The sequence below is a fragment of the Osmerus mordax genome, chromosome 24 (assembly GCF_038355195.1).
Source record: "Osmerus mordax isolate fOsmMor3 chromosome 24, fOsmMor3.pri, whole genome shotgun sequence".
Lineage (NCBI taxonomy): Eukaryota > Metazoa > Chordata > Actinopteri > Osmeriformes > Osmeridae > Osmerus > Osmerus mordax.
Window position 1 is genome coordinate 1,391,217 of NC_090073.1, and position 17,761 is coordinate 1,408,977.

General features: G+C 42.0%; 2 protein-coding genes across 6 annotated transcripts in view; both read left to right on the top strand.

Annotated features, from left to right (window-relative positions):
• The first annotated feature begins 982 nt into the window (after positions 1-982).
• Positions 983-13,301, top strand: cdk7 (cyclin-dependent kinase 7). Of its 4 annotated transcripts, none has more exons than XM_067228215.1 (12): positions 983-1,087; positions 7,524-7,583; positions 7,665-7,698; positions 7,791-7,858; positions 7,957-8,025; positions 8,362-8,472; positions 8,588-8,706; positions 11,515-11,614; positions 11,758-11,844; positions 11,975-12,124; positions 12,255-12,399; positions 12,922-13,301. In XM_067228215.1, the coding sequence occupies exons 1-12, from the start codon at positions 1,022-1,024 to the stop codon at positions 12,948-12,950; spliced, it is 1,038 nt and encodes a 345-aa protein (XP_067084316.1). In that variant the 5' UTR covers positions 983-1,021; the 3' UTR covers positions 12,951-13,301. The 4 variants fall into 4 exon arrangements, with proteins under 4 accessions (XP_067084316.1, XP_067084317.1, XP_067084319.1 ...); XM_067228216.1 differs by having other exon boundaries at positions 12,011-12,124; XM_067228217.1 differs by lacking the exon at positions 983-1,087 and adding an exon at positions 6,899-7,400.
• An 809-nt stretch (positions 13,302-14,110) lies between these two features.
• serinc5 (serine incorporator 5) overlaps positions 14,111-17,761 on the top strand; it is a 39,146-nt gene continuing 35,495 nt past the window's right edge. Inside the window, exon 1 of one of the 2 annotated variants that reach the window (XM_067227574.1) lies at positions 14,111-14,248. In XM_067227574.1, coding sequence (XP_067083675.1) covers positions 14,222-14,248 — 27 coding nt within the window. In that variant the 5' untranslated portion in view covers positions 14,111-14,221. The remainder of the gene's footprint in view (positions 14,249-17,761) is intronic. The other variant, XM_067227573.1, reaches the window with a different exon arrangement.

A 17,761-nucleotide genomic window follows, 5' to 3' on the forward strand; every position in this document is an offset into this window, starting at 1 on the left:
AACACCCACTTCCTGTGAGATTGATAAACAGCCATATGGCTTCATTCTTATGTATTTATTGGTTTATTTGACAGTGCACCTTAAAAACATTGCTGTAAATGCACCAGAGTTAGCCAAGAGGAAAACCTATTCTATGCCTTGCCTCTGGCATGTTTATTCATGCATAAATAATAACTAATGAGAAAAGATAATAACTAATGAGAAAATAAAGTGGTGGGCTTACTATCTTTTGTTTCAAAAGGAGTCTTTTTTACAAATAGGATTATATCAAATTTGATAGAATCGATTTGATTAAATTGAATAACTATGAGCTAATTCAAACGTATTCATATAAGCATGGGTCAGCATTGTTCCCTGACTGTGCCACCAGACCAAAGTGTCAGGATAAGTTTATCTGCATGTGTGTATGCATGTGAGTCTGTGTGTGGGTGATGGAGTGGGACGTTTTGGGGGTGAGGGGTGGGGCGCTGCCTAATAGGGCAGGATCCTTCACACAATCTTGTCAAACTTTACATAAACATGAAAGCTTGTGTGTAAGCTTGTGTGTGTGAGTCTGTGTCTGTGTGTCTGTGTGTGTACCAGTAGAGATGTGTTCACTGATGCACCAAGGCTTCCATACAAAGGGTGACAACTCCCAGGCGATAGCTGTCAAACTTCTGCTCAGACTCAGATATATCTGACATTAATGTATAAGACAATACAGTGTGTAGCTGAAAACTAACAGGATGTTTGCTTCAACTTGACCCCTATTATTGTAGGTTTCTAGACAACGAATATTTCTTGGAGCACTCCTTGCTGAATCTATACATTTCTTAATCCATACCAACCTTTCTTTTGTCAACACATCAGAATACGTGCTCGTAACTACCATGTTATACCTGTAATGATGTAAACTGTACTGAAAGGTATTGACCAGCAGGTGACGGTGTTGGTCGACAATCGTACTTTGAACTTTGAACCGGAAATATTTATTGGCCTTAAACAAAATCGGACGTCTGAAACTATTTAACAGTTGACTACCATGGCGCTGGATGTCAAGTCACGAGCCAAACGTTATGAAAAACTAGATTTTCTGGGAGAGGGTCAGGTAGGGAGAAACTTGTGTCTCTTATATCGCGACCAGGGTGCAACTGAGCGATGCTATGTACAATAAAAGGAGTTAGTCTAATTAGTAATTACTGTAGCATAAGTTAACAAGCTCGCACAGAATGAGTTTGCTAACTGTCTGTACAAGCAAAGCTCTATACACAGATCTGAGCTAGCTGTACCAAGCCATCTAGCCTAACTAGCAGATGCCAATAAAGTCTAGAGCTTGAATACATAGTGGTCTGAAAAGCCCTTAAATATCCAGCTAGCGTGGGGTTAGCAAGTATGTAAGGGATATGCAGGCATGGTCGGGCATTATCCCGTACTTATAACATGGTCACTTGCCAAAACATTTTTTGCAAAAATTACTTTGTTTTCATGCGTTTTGCAATAGAAATCTAACGTTTTTGAACCCTAGCCAACTCTGATATTTCTAGTCCGCTCAGCTCATAGAACCAACACCGGCTTTCCTTTGGCTGAGCTATTATTAGCCCGAAAGCTAGCTTACGTTATGCTAGCAAGATTCAAAGGCAATAACATTGTGTACGGTTGACAAATTTTACAGTATGTTTGACAAGAAGATTTGCTAGCTAACCAGCCATGTCACTGTCCCAAAATCAATATCAAGATTTTCACGAACAAAGTATCGGCCATATAGCTACTAGTACTAGGCTACTGTACGGCCGCAGCCTGTGGAGCGAGTTGAATAGCAAATGGATGTGAGATGACCGCATCAAAGTTTACATATTCTCCAAACAGTAATTATAATTTGACAGTATGTTTAACAACAAGACTAGCCAGCTATCGAGCCATGTCTTTAGTTGCGTTCGACATGGACTGACTTCATACAGCGCTGCAGCCGGCTGCAGGCGGCTGACTTGAAACAGTCAATTCTGCTTAGACTTTTTGTCCGACTTGAGACGGCGCCGAGGCCAGGTCACTGTGACGTACCCATCAAAGTACCGTGAGATCGATTCGAGAACTGCCGGCTGTGTAGCCGAGCGCATTTTCTCAAGAGCAACTGCACGGGTTCTAATTATGGAAGCAAATCGTTACCAAAATTCAAATGCATTTCCAGAAAAGCATTTGCATTTTAAGAATGTGGCTGCATTATTTGACTCATAAATGAAATTAGTAATCAATCATCCTATTTGCATTTTAATTTTCTTCTTCAAGAGTGCTCAATCTTTCACTTAATTAAAATGATAAAGAAATAGACATTTGAGATTTAATTTTCAAAACATGCCCCAGCAAATAGATACCAAAATTCAATTTGAAATGTAAAATTTGAAAATTCAAATGCATTTCCAGAAATGCATTTTCATTTTCAAGAACGTGGCTGCAAAATCGTGACCACAATTCAAATTCAAATGCATTTCCAGAAATGCATTTTCATTTTAAGAACGTGGCTCCAAAATCGTGACCACAATTCAAATTCAAATGCATTTCCAGAAATGCATTTGCATTTTAAGAACGTGGCTGTAAAATCGTGACCACAATTCAAATTCAAATGCATTTGCAGAAATGCAAAATGAACGAAAAAGCATTCTGAGCGGCGCAGCAGAATGCTGACGTAAGTAGCCGCTCTTCTTCAGCTCCCTGCTGACCGAGCTACCCATCTTGTTCGGTAGGGAGCGGTGTGCACATCTGCATTGCATTACATTGCAAATGTGCCGGGAAATTGATTGAATTGCCGGGTCTTTAGAGCAGCGTTCCCCAACCGGTGCCCACCGGTCCGTGGGTCATTTCGTACCGGGCCGCACAAAAAAGAATTAATAACATTATTTCCTTTTAATTGATTATCAGAGTCTGAAAGACGTTTTATTCTGAAAGATGACCCGATTCTCTCCTTCTCCGCGGGCCTTTTCCCCTGAGAAAAAAAGCTCTGCAAAGACGTGTGTTTACTAATTTTTTAGCAAGTTTGTGGGCTTTATTGAACGGTATCATGCGCGTCAAGGGTTTTAGTCAGCCTCTTCACTAACGGAAAGACTACGTTTAATTATAAATAAAGTAAAGTAAGCAAACAGCGCTTGATCGGCCATGACTGACGTCAACGCAGCAAACCACGAGAAGCTGGAATGTCCGACTTTACAGATAGGCCGTAAGGTGAACCCTGTTATCGTTTCAACCCGCTCCACAGTCTGGCATTTACACAATCTTTAGCTCATAAAAAAGAACGAGTCGTGCTAAGCTACCAAAAAAAAGTTTGTTGCTGAAATTCCAGTTGATTGTCGATGCGTCTATGTTTTATGCAGAACTAGTTTCTTCAGAGTGTTATAGGATTTTGGTGGCACGGTTCAACACGTGATCGTTCAACACTAATAAGGTAGTTGCTTTTTGTCAACATGGATGGATATGGTTGTCAAATAGAGGACTGGACCTGGCACGCTACAGTGTTTCCTCTATGTTTATTTTGCCGTGGCGGCCCGCCACGACTAAATTTCTGCCACCATGGTATTGGAAATTAGCCTGGTCCTAACCAGACTCTTGTACATTGCATTTCTACAGAGAGTCTGGCCTCGCTCCATTGACAAGCGTTGACTTCCTTGTAGGCGGGTACTCTGTTGAAGTTTTAAACTATTCGATCTGCCCAGAGCCACTCTGATCTGCCATAACCAATCGCTAGCGTTCGCCTTAGCCAATTCCTTCACCACTACTGTAACAGAGCTAGCTGCCGTAGCTGGAAAATCAAACTGTTCCCGAATCCCGTGGGGAGGAGGGCCACAACATCATGGCCACCAACAAAACTCAGAAAAACTTGTTCTTGCTCCGGCTTTAGCTGTTGGATATTCGGCAGCATTGCCACAACGGACCGAATGGCTTTGCTCGCATCTTTCTCCGCCGCCATTACGGAACTACAACACAAACTAGTGCACGACATCAACGTCATCGTTCTCAGCCACTCCCTCTGTTCGCCGGTAGAAAATCAACCTGAAAAATCTGACTTGCGTACCTCATGGCCAGACCTATGTACAGAAGCAAAAATAAAATTGAGCGGAAGTACGTAGGAGGGCAGAGCCAGGCTAATCAGAAATAGGGCTGTACAAAATTTTAGGACGTCTATGTGATTGTTAGAGTGCATGTCGGAGAATAGCACGGATACGCGCTTCACACCGCAGTTGAGATTGTGCGTCTTTGAGAAGTCGTATAGCTAACTTGTTAGTTAATTTAAGCCTGTATTGTATTAGTCTATAGTTCTTGCTAATTTAAATTAAGTTAACTGGTGATCTTCGTTGTTTTTATTATTCCCCTGCTAGCTAAATTGCACGTCTGTTGATTCGATAGCGATTGCTGCCTTTGCTTACATTTGTATTTTCGGTGCATTACTATGCAGAAGTAGTTTTAATTAATAATAGTGGGTTTATTGTTATTTGCTACAGAATGCTTAGCCTATCAAGCTCAAATGAAGCAGACAGTGTACATGCTTTCGAGTACCTTAACCGATAGGCTATAGGCTACTGATCAACGTCAATTAATAATTGGCAGCATTTATGCCATTTAGAACATACTTTATGAGTGGAAGGTCTCTAAGTAGCCTAACCTTATTGCTTTAGGGGAAATAGTACAAAAATATGTGCCATATTACATTAGTTATTAAACTAGGCTATTACATTAACCTGGGGGGGGGGGGGGGGGCAGACTTATGTCGTTGTTGTAACATTCATTCTTCCACAAATGAAAACACTGATCAACCATAAAAACAATCGTTATGAAAAATATGATATATAAAACTGTACAAAACAGAATAAGGAATAACAGATTAAGGAAACTCAGTCCTCACTGTCAGTGTCAGGACAGTTATCTTCCAGTTCCTCAGTTTCTTTTGTGTTGGCACAATTACAACAACGACATAAGTCTGTGCAACACAGTCCTGCAGAAAAACATGAACATCTGCCTGTCTCACACACACTTTTGCAGCCGCGGTGTATCACATGCAAAACACTGTCAGGGGCCGAATTTCTGTTACGTGCAAGGTCCCATCCTCTATTTGCCAAACATATCCATCCATGTTGACAAAAAGCAGCTACCTTATTGGTGCTGTTATTGTAGCTGACATCAGCAAGCTAGCTAGCATCAGAATGTCTCCCACCACCCGCAACTGCATCTTCCCTGATGCAAGAACTTCAGCTGCGCTGCAACGCCATTTAATCCTCGTGCTGCCTTCGGGTCACATGACCCAAAGGTTCATAACGAACCATTGTTGTGTTTACCCAATTTTACCCAATACAAAAACAAATAAAAATAATTTTCTTTTAACATTCGCAATGTGGGGGGTCTGAGACAGCCCAACGGTTAAAAGAAAATGCTTAACTTTGTTTTTGAATGCGGTAAAGTTGTCGCAATACGACGGTGGGTCACAATGACTGATGGGTCAGAATGACCCGAAGATAACACAAGGGTTAAGTTCCCTATTGAAAATGAAAGGAAAAATAGGTGGATAGATTTTGTGAAGAGCCACGCTCATGGAAAGCTTCGGATAAACTCCAACAGCCGCCTCTGCACTGACCATTTCATGGCGGACAGTTTTAACATGGACCAGAGACAGACGGGGTTCACCAACACACTGCTTCTCTTGCAGCGCTCAGCCGTACCGAGCATCGCCCCCCCCCCCCCCCCCCCCCCCCCCGGCCGTTCATCCTAGGTCGCACCTGGACCATCCACCGCCGCCAGCAGTTCTTCTCTCAGTTCTGTGTGCTTGTTATAATTATACTAGATAACTTTTCCAGAGGTATCTCTGCTATGAGTTAGTGCAAACCGCTAACTTGATATTAGGCTACTCGGTATAGAATTATGGTATTTTGGTGAAATGGTAGCTAGTATGCTAGAAGTAGTTGGAGAGCTCACTGTCTGCTGTCTCTGGTGTCAATTTGTACTCCTGTGTTACAGCTCAGGGGAACATTTCATTTATATGCATCTGTATGTTTCACTCATTGAACAAATACATTCTAATTCTATACCGTTTTGTTCGGCTTGACGTAGCGTCCATTATCTGGGTCTTAGGTAGGCAGCGAGGGGCTGAGCTTCAGCTCCTTCAGGCGGCAAGCCCCCCCAGTCTCGAACAGAGAAGAGATTTTCTTACGATTTCAAAGCCTAATTTAACATACTTGGCTGTTTTTTTTTCATTCGAATTTGGATGGGTAGTTAATAACTAGTAGTGGGAATAGATTAATTTTTTTTAATCTAGATTAATCTCACTGTAATCTTGGCGTTAATCTAGATTAATCTAGTTTAAAATGGCTCATTTGAATTCCTCCGAAGGCATTCAGAATATGTGTGCTACCCAAATAATGACTAAAAGTAAGTCTTTGAGAACGGGTTTCTCAAGCCAGGTGGCGCATTAGACCAGGAGCTCATCTCCTGTTTCCAAAATGCATCACAAACTGCTTGAGAAAGCTGTTCTACAATGATAATTGGTGATGAAAATAAATTATGTTCAATAAGATGTATTTGTGTTTATTAACTGTTTATTAGATTAGTTAGTTTGGCTGATAAAGCTGGGCTGACGGGCTGACGGGCTTGCCTCGGTTGCACATCGTAGTTTGACGACGACTCTTCCCCTGCGCTCCATCAGTGCTTGGCCCGGCATCTTCCGCATTAGCTAAGGGATGCTTTGCGTTTAGGTGGTATTTGAGACTGGAAGAATGAACTCCTACAGTAAACTAATTCCGCATAGCACAAGGTTCAAACAACTTTAGTCTTGTCGAGGTTTCCATTGGGAAGCTTCTTAAAAATACATTTTCCCTGAAGCAAACCAGGCGGCTTCATAGCTGCATCCATGTTAGCACGTCACGTTTGATGTGATAATTTCATACACAAGGTCATACACAGGTTCGAAGACTCGTTCTCGCCCCTACAGTGCAATTCGGCTAGGTATACATCCGCGCTAAAATATCAAGGTGAAAGTCATCATAGCTTGCGTAGTATAGACCCACCTCCCAACCCAACTTTGAGAATAGATTAACGGCGATATTTTTTTTAATCGCCGATAAGAGTCGCAGCGTGTTAACGCAGTTAACGGCCCACCACTACTAATAACACATTATTCTGTGGTGTGGTGAACTTGAAACTCGTTTTTAATTCCACTGTACAGGATCTTTAAAGTCTTTCAAAATTGTAAATGGAGGCTTTGACTGCGTCCCTGTTGTTATGGTTACTTATTTCAGACACTTTGTACAGGCTCATATACTATGTAGCCAGCGCAATAATTCAGAACAGTGAAAAGACAGTTTTGCTGCAATTACATAGTAGGTGTCCGTATATCACCGGATAATGTACACCCAGCCAATCAGAATCGAGTATTCACCCAGATCATGGTATAATTATGATTAAAGCACGTTATTTATGTTATCGCAAGTTAACTAGCGGAAAGCACTAATGTTGGTTACATAGCAGCTTGAGGTTAAATATGATTTTCTACTCATGTTCCTCCTTCTTAGTTTGCCACAGTGTACAAAGCCAGGGATAAGACCACTAACACTATAGTCGCCATCAAAAAGGTAAGCCGAGATTGACTATTACTCTCTTTCTAACCATTACACACTATTATAACTTCACGATTCTGTGTCTGCTGGTAACAGATCAAGGTTGGACACAGAACAGAAGCCAAAGATGGTGAGGGGTTAAAGTTATAGATGTGATTTTGACCAAATATGGAAGTTATCTGCTATGAGTAATGCTTGTTATTAAATGCATTTATCTATCAGGCATCAACAGAACTGCCCTCAGGGAGATCAAGCTGTTGCAGGAGTTGAGCCATTCTAACATTATTGGGGTACGTACCTCCTCTCCCTCCCCCTCCTGAAGAAGATATTGGTATGCCTTGTCATCAATCCTTTAAATAATGTTGTGTAATTGTTTTTTTCCTCCAAGCTCCTGGATGCCTTTGGGCATAAATCCAACATCAGTCTAGTGTTTGATTACATGGAGACAGATCTGGAGGTGAGACACCCATCTGTATGCACACACTCTGCCAGGGCACATATGGGGGTAGAGGGGAGAAAAGGGTTGGATTTGAAGACGAGGAGGACTAAATGGAATGGGAAAGAGACTTGATGCTGGGTCATTACAAGGGTCTTATCTCTTTCCCCTCAGAACAAGGCTAAGTATGGTGAGTAGAGAAATGATTACCACTTGAATCTGTAATATGATCTCTATTAGATTACTTGGGTGAAATATATCTATGGAGGCAGGCCTTGACTTGGTTCTCTGACCACATCTAGTCTAGGTTCTATGTGTTCATGGCTCCTGTCTCTGCTCCTCCTCTGCCCCCTCCAGGTGATAATCAAGGACACCAGCCTGGTCCTGACTCCTGCCAACATCAAGGCTTACATCCTCATGACCTTACAGGGCTTGGAATACATGCACCACCATTGGGTTCTGCACAGAGTGAGACACACACGCTCTCTCTCAGGACAGCCAGTTGTTTGTTGTGTCAAGTTTTAGGGCGAGATGTAGTGTGCCATGCAGTATCTGTGTGCCTAACCACCCTGTCTGTTAACAGGATCTGAAACCTAATAACCTGTTGTTGGATGAGAATGGGGTCCTGAAGCTGGCTGACTTTGGCCTGGCTAAAGCCTTCGGCAGTCCTAACCGCGTCTACACTCATCAGGTAGTCACCAGGTACGTGCTGCTTTCACATTGGCTACAATAGCAGGTAGTCACCAGGGGCTAAATGTATCAAACTGTGTAAATGTATATGTAAAATATAGCATACAGTCAGGTCCATAAATATTTGGACATTGACACAATTTTCATCATTTTGGCTCTGTATACCACCACAATGGATTTGAAATTAAACAATCAAGATGTGCTTTAAGTGCAGACTTTCAGCTTTAATTTCAGGGTATTTACATCCAAATCAGGTGAACGGTGTAGGAATTACAACACATTTGATATGTGCCCCCCCCCCCCCCCCTTTTTAAGGGACCAAAAGTAATCGGACAATTGGCTGCTCAGCTGTTCCATGGCCAGGTGTATGTTATTCCCTCATAAAGGGAGTTCGTTATGTCATTGACAAGGAGCAGATAAAAGGTCTAGAGTTCATTTCAAGTATGGTATTTGTGTTTGGAATCTGTTGCTGTCAACTCTCAACATGAAGTCCAAAGAGCTGTCACCATCAGTGAAGCAAGCCATCGTTAGGCTGAAAAATCAAAACAAACCTATCAGAGAGATAGCAAAAACATTAGGTGTGGCCAAATCAACTGTTTGGTACATTCTTAAAAAGAAAGAACGCACTGGTGAGCTCAGCAACACCAAAAGACCCGGAAGACCACGGAAAACAACTGTGGTGGATGACAGAAGAATTCTTTCCCTGGTGAAGAAAAACCCCTTCACAACAGTTGGCCATATCAAGAACACTCTCCAGGAGGTAGGCGTATCTGTGTCAAAGTCAACAATTAAGAGAACACTTCACCAGAGTAAGTACAGAGGGTTCACCACAAGATGTAAACCATTGGTGAGTCTCAAAAACAGGAAGACCAGATTAGAGCCTGTACAGTTTTGGAACAACATCCTATGGACAGATGAGACCAAGATCAACTTGTACCAGAATGATGGGAAGAGAAGAGTATGGAGAAGGGAAGGAACTGCTCATGATCCAAAGCATACCACCTCATCAGTGAAGCATGGTGGAGGTAGTGTTATGGCGTGGGCATGTATGGCTGCCAATGGAACTGGTTCCCTTGTATTTATCGATGATGTGACTGCTGACAAAAGCAGTAGGATGAATTCTGAAGTTTTTCGGGCAATATTATCTGCTCAGATTCAGCCAAATGCTTCAGAACTCATAGGACGGCGCTTCACAGTGCAGGTGGACAATGACCCGAAGCATACTGCGAAAGCAACCAAAGAGTTTTTTAAGGCAAAAAAGTGGAATGTTCTGCAATGGCCAAGTCAATCACCTGACCTAAATCCAATTGAGCATGCATTTCACTTGCTAAAGACAAAACTGAAGGGAAAATGCCCCAAGAACAAGCAGGAACTGAAGACAGTTGCAGTAGAGGCCTGGCAGAGCATCACCAGGGACGAAACCCAGCGTCTGGTGATGTCTATGGGTTCCAGACTTCAGGCTGTCATTGACTGCAAAGGATTTGCAACCAAGTATTAAAAGTGACAATTAGATTTGATTGTTAGTTTGTCCAATTATTTTTGGTCCCTTAAAAAGGGGGGGGGGGCACATATAAAATGTGTTGTAATTCCTACACCGTTCACCTGATTTGGATGTAAATACCATGAAATTAAAGCTGAAAGTCTGCACTTAAAGCACATCTTGATTGTTTAATTTCAAATCCATTGTGGTGGTATACAGAGCCAAAATGATGAAAATTGTGTCAATGTCCAAATATTTATGGACCTGACTGTACATAGAAAAATGAAGAACTAAATGTATGTAAAGTTTGTCTGATATTTATGAACACTATGTACGTGAAAAGTTGTCTCCGCATGTACTGCATCTTCTGCATTTACTTATGCACATGTCATCGAGCTCCTTGTTCACAACCTGTCCATAATAAGTCTGGTTTTCCAACAAATTGTGAAGATAAATGGCAAATGAAACAAAAGAAAACGTGTGTGAAATACAGAAATATGTGAGTTGGGGGAGCGTTTGGTGGCCTTAGTAGTGGGGTCACAAACAAGGCACACGTGTACGATAATGAAATGGTCCAACTGAAGACAAAAAGCACATCACGTCGAGCCAGTGTTGGTGGTCTCTCTCGGTAAAGCTGTTGTTTACCTTTCTAGCCAAAATGTATATCAGTGGGAAGGGAGGACATTTGTTTATATATCTGTCTGTTTTATATGTGGGGAGTCAGGTGGTTGAGCGGTGAGGGAGTCGGGCTAGTAATCTGAAGGTTGCCAGTTCGATTCCCGGCCATGCCAAATGATGTTGTGTCCTTGGGCAAGGCACTTCACCCTACTTGCCTCGGGGGGAATGTCCCTGTACTTACTGTAAGTCGCTCTGGATAAGAGCGTCTGCTAAATGACTAAATGTAAAATGTAAATATGTGAATTTATAGCGGACTCTTTTATCCAAAGCAGCGTATAGCAGCCTATGTATAGACTTCAATAACTTGAAGTGCATAGTTCTAACACTATTACAGTGATTGGTGTCAAGGAATGGTCTGTGTTACATGAAACCGTGCAACATCATCTTGAAAACAGCATACAACAAATGGGTACATTTTGAATATAACACGAGAAGTAAATCACGTTTTATATTGCTGCGTATAGTGCTTATAGATCTATTGATTTGATCAGACTCTTCAGACCTCATGGGAAGGTAGTTGAAGGGAGGATATTCTACCACTGTATAACCAGGACGGATGCTGCTGCTCTCTTACTGCACCAATTCTTCTCATCCTCCTTGACTTACTTTTCCTCCCTTTCTCTCTTTCTGTGTTTTTCTCCACGTTTCTTGCTCTCCCTCAGGTGGTATCGTTCTCCGGAGCTCTTGTTTGGAGCCAGAATGTATGGAGTGGGTGTTGACATGTGGGCAGTGGGCTGTATCTTGGCAGAGCTGCTTCTACGGGTACACACAGACACAAACTTGAAGCTTCAGAGATCACTTTCTGTCTGTGGAACAATGCTGTCTTACCCCTAATTACTTTGTGCCCTTTCTCTCTCGTTCAAATTTGTTCGGCCTGTCTCATTGTCTCTCTCTTTGTCTCCTAGTTACCATTCCTCGCTGGAGATTCAGATCTGGACCAGCTGACCAAGATCTTTGAGGCTTTGGGAACTCCCACAGAGGACAGCTGGCCTGTGAGTGTGTGAGTGTGTGTGTGTGTGTGTGTGTGTGTAGCATGATTGATATGATTCCCTCTATCATAGAAAGAGAAATATGTGTGGGAGACATACAAAGCCATGACAATGTGACAACGTGTGTGTACAGGGAATGAGCAGTTTGCCAGACTTTGTGTCTTTCAAGCTGTTTCCTGGTACTCCTCTGGAGCACATCTTCAGTGCAGCAGGAGACGACCTCCTGGAGCTACTGCAGGGGCTGTTTACCTTCAACCCCTCCACACGCATCACAGCCACCCAGGTAGCATCCACATACACAGCACATGATCACAGCCACATCTAAAAGAGTGCAATTACACTGCAGATCTCCTTTTTCCTTCATTTTTTCAGATTTTATAAATATTTTTTCTCTCTCCTCCCCCCCTCCTCAGGCATTAAAGATGAGGTACTTCAGTAACCGGCCAGGCCCCACTCCTGGCCACCAGCTCCCCCGACCCAACTCATCCGCTGAGGCCCTCAAAGAGAAGGAGAACCTCACCATCGGAGTGAAGAGGAAGCGAGACGGCCTGGAGCAGAGTAAAAAAAACACCTCACATTGTTTTACTTTATGAACAAATTCATAAACTGGAGACAATATGCTAGCTAAACATCGTTCATATAAGCTGAAGTGGAATCCTACTGCAGACATACTCAAGCTAGCAGGGAACATACAAATATAGCTGGAATGGTATCTAGTGATTAACAGGGGTGTTAGCTGCTACACAAACACACACATGCGCACCCACATGAGCGCACACACAGGGTCTAGGGTGTGGCATGGACGGTAAGTAGGAGGTTCAAAGCTGTGGTCAAGGAGCTATTTAGGTCAGCCTGTATATTATAGCAAGAGGGCAACTCCCCAGTGTGGGGAGGAAACCCTAGTTAGTTTACAGATGTTTTCTGTTTCACTATTCCCATACATTTACTTCACTTATTCAGATATTTTGATTTCAATTGAAAGATGGCACCTTACTTTCAGCAGACTCTGTGATGTGTATTCAGGTTTAATGTATCTTCCCTAAAAGTGTACTTAAGCTTTGTCTGTCTGTCCTCCACCAGGTGGGATGAAGAAAAAACTGGTCTTCTGAAAACGAACATGAGAGAGAGGGGCTCTGTTGACCAGAGGTCTGTTCCGGCCCAGAGGAACTCTGGAGAGCGGCTGCGTTATATAAGTTATTCAGACAAGAACACATATGTATTCTTTCAGCTGTGTGTGACTGACCAATTAGCTGGTAACTTGGTTTCAGGGTAATTCCTCATTGATACAGTGATATCTGTAATATCGATAGGCGACAGCCAAAAGGGAGATTATTCACGTAAATAGTATTCTATTTATGTGACTTGATTTGTGTTAACATCCATTCATTTATTTCTTGTAGATGTATTTTTTTACTTTTATTATTTTGCATGTCACATGGGTGAATAAATGCTGAGATCTTGTATAACGTCTGATCTTTTGTTGTTTGGGGGGGAAAACACTGCATCTGTGACACAGATCCAGATCTCAGAGAACACACAAGAAAGGACTATTATGTTTACTGGAGGGTGTATGGACAGAAATGTGTGTGACTGTTGCATCAAATGACAGGCACCTTGGGCAGCTTTATCATCTGTGTCACCAAGAGAGCCTTTGTTGGCCACTGATAGTAATGCACGTGTTCTGTTGGGGTCAACCTGTTCAGTTCCCTACAAAGGGGACATTCCCTTCTCCTACTTATGTCAGATCAATAAGTAGCCTATTTCAATAAAAGGTGTCTGGAAGGATGCGTTTTAGAGAACTGTGAAGGAAAGAGCGTGATGTGTTTTAGAACGCTTGGAGACCGTTTATCTAAATGCCATAAAACTTACGTAACTATTAATGCATAAAATATCATGACACTCAGACTTGCTGATTAAAGCTTCTGTCCCCATGTAGGTTTCAAAACAGATTTTTCCTCGTGATAAATACAAAAATATGTGCAGTAACGTGAAGAAAACGTAAATCATGGAGGACAAAGAGGGAAAAATGCTACGTCAGGTGCCACCACTAGTCGTTGTTTTTAACGTCGTGATCCCAGCTACTTGGGATTGATGAGACCTTGGCTAGTATGCACTACATTCGTCGGTCATTAATCTATTAGTCCTTTTTGTGAGCTCCAAGTGTTTTAGCAGCTGCCTGAAGGAAGAAGCGCCATTCTTGGTGGTACAGGCGGGGGAGGAGAGGGAGAGGCGGTGGGAGGGCGGACAGTCGTAAAGAGAAAGAGGAAAGACAGTAGTTGAAAGCTGGCGCTGGCCGTTGTATCGCTAATCTCATGAGAGAAACCCACCCGTCTCTAATTTAAAAGTTTGGATTCTTCTCGAAGAGTAAAGAATCCACGTAATGTGTACTCCGTGCTGTGTATCGCAGGTAAGGTCCCAACAAAGTGTATGGATCTAGTATTGATGGGTAGGACAACAACTTGCTAAGCAAGGACGGTATTGTTGGTCGTGCTTCGGAAAGAGTTGACATCGAAAAAAAAGTAAATTCTGCAAGAGGAAACGACGTGATTATATGTAAACTAAGTGAATTGTGCTGTTTTTGTTGGCTCAAGATATTTCAGACGATGTCTGTTGAATAACAGTAGGCTAAACGTTATTCCAGACCAGTTGTGGCATCTCAGGGCCGTTATGGCCAGTGGTGCTACACTCAACATCGTCAACGTCCATGTTATTTGTTTGTGCGAAGGTTAGAGCTAGCTAACTACTGTAGTCAAAATATTGTGTGTCCAATCTGTACTAATCAAAACCGGCTTAGTAGTTATATATTGTTATTGTATCAAAAATGCCCTAAAAATGTATTTTATTTTTATTGGTTTGCGGCTAGTCTCTTTCAGTAGAATGAGACCATCTCACTAGTCTAGCTCCAATACGAGAGGAATCATCCAATGTCTCACTTGAGAAAGTCCTAGTGGTAAGCAAATGTATGAAGTTTAGCTTCAGCTCAGTCTGAGTGCCGTTTTTCTTTCAGCATGACATGTCTGTGAAAGCTAGCTGTGATACTTATGTAACTTATTTGGGCATTTTTTGCTTGTTTTGTCACAATTTACAGTTCAATCTAGAGAGACTTGTTGTAGCCTACCTCAGGGGGACTGCTCTAACGGTCGACTCATCAAGGCGATTGAATCAGTATCTTAACTCATGAACTTTTAGAGCTTAGCTACATGTCTGTGGGCTACCTGTTTTTTTAAGGCTGTATGACTGTTCTATGGGCTGTCTGGTTGTTAAGGTTACTGCCCGGCTACTCTAACCACTGGGAGAGCTCTGTTCTTTTACAGGAATTTAATTACAGACACATCCCTCTTTTAGCCGACCCAATGAATAAAATAAAGGAATTGTAATGGGATTTGTGTGTGTGTGAGGGAGAGAGAGAGGAGCTGGGATTACTAGGAAATTAAACTCAAACACTCAAGTCTCTATTGTTCGACTGCTCTGGTCAGACCCTTATCCTGCCAGAGACCCACATTATCCCTGTCCTCAATTTGTGGGTTGTATGTAAGACTTACTCTGCGCATACGTATTTTTGTCAGACTTACTCTTTTGTGTGTTTGTGTCCCTCTGCTCATGATGTAGGCTGTTCATTTCTTATTTGGTTTAATATAATAATAATAACAAATATAGCTGCAAGCAGCGATGCGGGTTCCTCCGCAAAATGGCAAAATATTATAAACATGTACACTGTAGAAGATCAAGACTTGGACAACAAGAGAGCAAAACTACTTCATGTTTGGCCAACAACAATAGGCTGAATCAGTCATCTACCCTCTCTGCTACACACCAACTGCTGAGATTGTATGACTAGAAAAGGTAGAGTATTAGCTTTTTATAGGATATTGAAACTCTTCTTGAGTTGATCTATTTCCAGAATCTCAGTCAATGCACAACCTACAATAGTCATGTGGGCAACTGGGCTAGGCAGAGCTCATGTTCAGCTGCTTGAGAGCATAGCTTGTGATAGTATGGCAGCTGACTCTCTGGTCCCATTAAACTACACAACATGCACAATCAGGGTGACCAACAAGATAATATTAACTAACAAACAATAACATTACAAACATCTAACGGAACGAACACAACTGAAATCCCTTGCACGGCTGTGTAACCAAACTATTTTCCACAGGTCTTTGCGTTTTTTGACATGCCGCACTGCATGCTGGGTACCCAAGGGTGCTGACGCTGATTATCTAGCTGTGCTCCGACTGCGTGATATGAGTATTAGGTTTTGGTCAGCTTTGGGACCAAGGTTAAGAAATGGTTGACATTTCAAGGTGAAATTGCATTAAATTGCGCATGGTATTTCAGAATGATGTCTGCCTGTTTTAACTAAACAAATAGTCAAAATTATGACAGGCCAAAAGACTGTGCCTGGATTCAAACCTGTGACATTGCACTTTGCAGGACACTGTTAAAACCAATTGAGCTACCCTCAAAGCTGAGAATATGTGGTCAGTTACTGTATAAAAAAAGGAAGCCTTTCTCCTGTAGCGTGGATTGTTCGATTCGGCCAAAAATTTTACAGCTGTAATTCAATGCTCTTTTGAGCATTGAATTACAACATTACATTGATATCAAGGTCAAATTGCGCATGGTACTTCAGAACGATGTCATCCTGTTTAACTAAACAGATATTTAAATTTAAGACGGGCTCAAAGACTGGTGCTGGATTCAAACCTACGACCTTATACTTTGTAGGTCACCATCCCAGCCCATTGAGCTATTCTCAGTGTTGAATATTGTCATGTTCAGTTACTGTATACAAAAATAAGCTGTTTCTCCTGTGGTAAGCGTTGTTAGATTTAGCCAAGGTTGAAACGGCTCTAATTCAATCATATTTTGACATACCAAGGTGAAATTGTTCATGGTACTTCAGAGTGATGTCATCTTGAACCCTATTAGGTTTGAAAAACCATCAGTCAAAATTAAATTTGATTTATTGACACAAATTGAGGCAATGTGTACATTTACATAAAGACACCTCTTTCAGCCATTTTGTATTTGATTCGACCATCTTGAGTAACGTTTTTAAATACATCAATGATACATATCTGTAAAAGATTTCAGGTCAATTTGACCTTTTTTATAAGAGGAGATCAATTTTGAAGGTTTTTGCAAAATGTCGCTGTACAGAAAAATCCATCATGGCGGACCTGATGGGTCCTTGAGGCTTTGTTGTTCCTCATGACAAATGAGGCATGTACACCAAGTTTCAGAAGAATTGGAGCAATCGGGTGGAAATGCCATCACTGAAAATCCGACTTTTGGAAGTTGCCGTGGCGCCCCCTATGGTCTGATGTGGCCCATATTTGGTGTGGGGGTACCCACTTGCATGTAGTATCAATCACTGTGATTACATGGATTCGAATTACTGGCTTATTTGGACTGAAATAGAATTATCCCTTTCTTGTAAACACCTTTGTTCGAATAATTGCGGTCCGACTACGATTCGATCGACACCCCGAGATAACTCGGTCCGAGTCGGTTGATAATTCAGACATCGTATGCTTGAAAACGGTGAATTTGGCTATGAACTGGACTCTGCGTCTTTGCGCATGCTTGAGACAGTGGCAAAGAGCAACAACATATTGGTGGTCTGAATTTAATTCTCCATGTTCCTTCGGCGTCTCTCCATTATCAATCTAGCCAATAGCGCCGTTTGCATTCGCAGTACTCCTATTGTTATCATGCACGAAATGTAGAGGGCCGTAGCTTCACCTTGAAATTTTGATGTTGTTGGTAGTGGTGAAGAGGTCAAGCGGAAATGGCTGTATCACCACTAGTTGTAATGAAAACAGCGCCACGTATCGTACTGGGATATGACATGCTTTCGGACAATGATTCACTTTATTCACTGCCATATATATTAGGATAATAGCAGTTGCCCCAA

Excerpts from the sequence above, each read along its gene's own strand:
- cdk7 (XM_067228215.1), top strand. The coding sequence starts at position 1,022 with ATGGCGCTGGATGTCAAGTCACGAGCCAAACGTTATGAAAAACTAGAT. Across the intron at positions 7,584-7,664 it reads CTATAGTCGCCATCAAAAAG|ATCAAGGTTGGACACAGAAC; the intron begins GTAAGCCGAGAT and ends TGCTGGTAACAG. Across the intron at positions 8,473-8,587 it reads ACCATTGGGTTCTGCACAGA|GATCTGAAACCTAATAACCT; the intron begins GTGAGACACACA and ends GTCTGTTAACAG.